Source organism: Littorina saxatilis, unplaced genomic scaffold, assembly GCF_037325665.1.
Source record: "Littorina saxatilis isolate snail1 unplaced genomic scaffold, US_GU_Lsax_2.0 scaffold_2215, whole genome shotgun sequence".
NCBI classification, from domain to species: domain Eukaryota; kingdom Metazoa; phylum Mollusca; class Gastropoda; order Littorinimorpha; family Littorinidae; genus Littorina; species Littorina saxatilis.
In genome coordinates, this window is record NW_027126590.1 from 9,255 (window position 1) to 12,500 (window position 3,246).

At 41.7% G+C, this 3,246-nt stretch overlaps 1 protein-coding gene across 1 annotated transcript in view; it reads right to left on the bottom strand.

Annotated features, from left to right (window-relative positions):
• Window positions 1-1,051: 1,051 nt before the first annotated feature.
• The window catches only part of LOC138955026 (low affinity immunoglobulin epsilon Fc receptor-like), a 6,442-nt gene continuing 4,247 nt past the window's right edge, over window positions 1,052-3,246 (bottom strand). The window contains exon 5 of the mRNA XM_070326747.1: window positions 1,052-1,822. Coding sequence (XP_070182848.1) covers window positions 1,795-1,822 — 28 coding nt within the window. The 3' untranslated portion in view covers window positions 1,052-1,794. The remainder of the gene's footprint in view (window positions 1,823-3,246) is intronic.

Here is a 3,246-nt window from a genome sequence, read left to right on the forward strand (position 1 = left end):
TGTTGTTCTTTTTTTTGGTTTTGTTTTTTTAAGCTTGAGAGAGTTCGTAAAAGTTGAGTGCTTTTGTTGTCTGTCTGTTTGACTGTCTGTCTAACTTTGAGTCTCTCTCTGTCTTCTGCTCTGTCTCTTAGCCTTTCTCTGTTTCTCTCTCTGTCTCTCTCTGTCTCTCTGTCTCTGTGGGTCTCTCTCTCTCTCTCTCTCTCTCTCTCTCTCTCTCTCTCTAGGTCTTTCTCTCTGTCTCGCTCTCCTTCTCTCCATATCTCTCTATCTTTACTCTCTTTGTACTCTCTCCATCTTTTCTCTCTCTCTCTCCATTTCTCTCTCTCTCTCTCTCTCTCTCTCTCTCTCTCTCTCCCGCTCTCTCTTTCTAATCCCCCTTTCTCTCTCTCCCGCTCTCTCTCTACCTTTCTCTCTCGCTCTTTATATTACCAGTTGTAACGGGTCAGTTGGCCTATACAATAAACTTTCTGAGTTCTGAGTTCTGAGTTCTCTCTCTCTCTCTCCATCTCTCTCTCTCTCTCTCTCCATCTCCTTCTCTCTCTCTCCATTTCTGTCTTTCTCTCTCCATCTCTCTCCATTTCTGTCTTTCTCTCTCTCCATTGCTGTCTTTCTCTCTCCATCTCTCTCCATTTCTGTCTTTCTCTCTCTCCATTGCTGTCTTTCTCTCTCTCCATTGCTGTCTTTCTCTCTCCATTGCTGTCTTTCTCTCTCCATCTCTCTCTCTTTCTGTCTTTCTCCATTTCTCTCTCTCTCTCTCCATTTCTCTCTCTCTCTCCATTTCTCTCTCTCTCTCTCTCCATCTCTCTCTCTCTCTCTCCATTGCTGTCTTTCTCTCTCCATCTCTCTCTCTCGCTCTCTCTCTCTCTCCATTTCTCTCTCTCTCTCCATTTCTCTGTCTTTCTCTCTCCCTCTCTCTCCATTTCTGTCTTTCTCTCTCCATCTCTCTCCATTTCTGTCTTTCTCTCTCCATTTCTGTCTTTCTCTCTCCATCTCTCAATCTCTCTCTCTCTCTCTCTCTCTCTCTCTCTCTCTCTCTCTCTCTCTCTCACCCTCCCCTTCTCTGTTCCACTTGAACCAGAACACGACTAGAATGTTCGTAGGATAGTTGCTATTTGTCAGTAACCATTTCAAGCATGCTCATATTCCTAACGCGTAATACTACGCGCCCCTTATATATTTTTTCTCTCATCGTTGATTATAAAAATTATACACATGCAGAAAATAATATCCGTGACATCCTTCTTTTGTTTATTTGGTGTTTAACGTCGTTTTCAACCACGAAGGTTATATCTCGACGGGGAAAGGGGGGAGAGGGGATAGAGCCACTTGTCAATTGTTTCTTGTTCACAAAAGCACCAATCAAAAATTTGCTCCAGGGGCTTGCAACGTAGTAACAATAACAATAACAGCACTTTATTGTCCATTAAAATATTACATAAAAATGGAAATTTTTCTTCGGCACACCCTGTCTGCCTGTAAACGATTATAACAACAATTGTATAGGACGACACACATAAAACATAAAACATAAAAGGGATACAATATAGTACCTTACTGGGAGAATGCAAGTTTCCAGTACAAAGGACTTAACATTTCTTACATACTGCTTGACAAAAATCTTTACAAAAATTGACTATAATAACACTTAACAAGGGTAAAAGGAGAAACTGAATCCGTTAGTCGCCTCTTACGACATGCTGGGGAGCATCGGGTAAATTCTTCCCCCTAACCGGCGGGGGGTATCCGTGACATCCCGTGCAGATCGATTCAAGTCATTGCCTAATGCAACGTCGTTTACCCAATCAGCGAATCGTCTGGGGCACTGAAACAAACAAACAAACAAACAAATAAGGTTGGTTAGTTGGTTGATTTTTATTTATGGTCTGGGTGGCCGAGTGGTAACGCACTTGCGCTCGGAAGCGAGAGGTTGCGAGTTCGACCCTGGGTCAGGGCGTTAGCAATTTTCTCCCCCCTTTCCTAACCTAGGTGGTGGGTTCAAGTGCTAGTCTTTCGGATGAGACGAAAAACCGAGGTCCCTTCGTGTACACTACATTGGGGTGTGCACGTTAAAGATCCCACGATTGATAAAAGGTTCTTTCCTGGCAAAATTGTATAGGCATAGATAAAAATGTCCACCAAAATACCCGTGTGACTTGGAATAATAGGCCGTGAAAAGTAGGATATGCGCCGAAATGGCTGCGATCTGCTGGCCGATGTGAATGCGTGATGTATTGTGTAAAATAAATTCCATCTCACACGGCATAAATAAATCCCTGCGCCTTGAATATGTGAGCGATATAAATTGCATAAAAATAAAAATAAAAATAAAAAATAAATCTCTGCGCTTAGAACTGTACCCACGGAATACGCGCGATATAAGCCTCATATTGATTGATTGATTGATTGATTGATTGATTTTTATTTGTGTATCGTCTCTTAAGCGGTTAACAAACAAACAAACAAACAAACATCATCGTTTTTAGAGCGGGTATGCCTCCTACCTTCTTCAGAAACGTTATCTAGTCAATTTGAGGTAACAGAGCTAAAATTGATCTCGAAGACCAAAGGGCGTTTACTATTTGCTAATTAAGATGCTCGTGCAATGATTTACTTGAAATTGCTCTTATATACGATGAAATTGAACATGAAAAGTGTTCGCTTAGGGCACTCTGTCGAATAGGTAGGGGTCACGATTCTACATCACCAATTATTAGGGAAAAAAAGTCGAACACTTATTTCTGCAGAATTAAAAGTGCCCATACTGTTTGCTGTCATTATATTCAAGACCCGGACCCAAACCGGTTAACAATCTTGACAATTTGACCGAGTTTCTTGCGGCGGATGAAGATCCTTAAAACTACGAGCCTGAAACAGGCCTGTTACCATGATCATCCACTCAGATGGGACGAGAAGATGTCACCAACAAATCGGTTAAAGCGATATCAAAACATTAAGTCCATCGGCGTTTCGGCCGAGACAAGTCGAACCGGTATCGGCGAAACGGACCAACAGTGATATTGATTTACACAAAACGGATTTTATTTCATGTTCAGCACATTTTCGCTAGTAACAACACAACGTTTTAAAATATGTTTGGATTCAGAAAATGATAGAGAATATACATTGTCACCAATGTTATGCCTGTAAATGCAATTCCAATATGACGCAGAATTTTGATAAGCAAACAGATAGATTCAGTGACGTCACGCGTCCAAGGGAAGTAATTTTCGAGCGCGCTGGACTCTC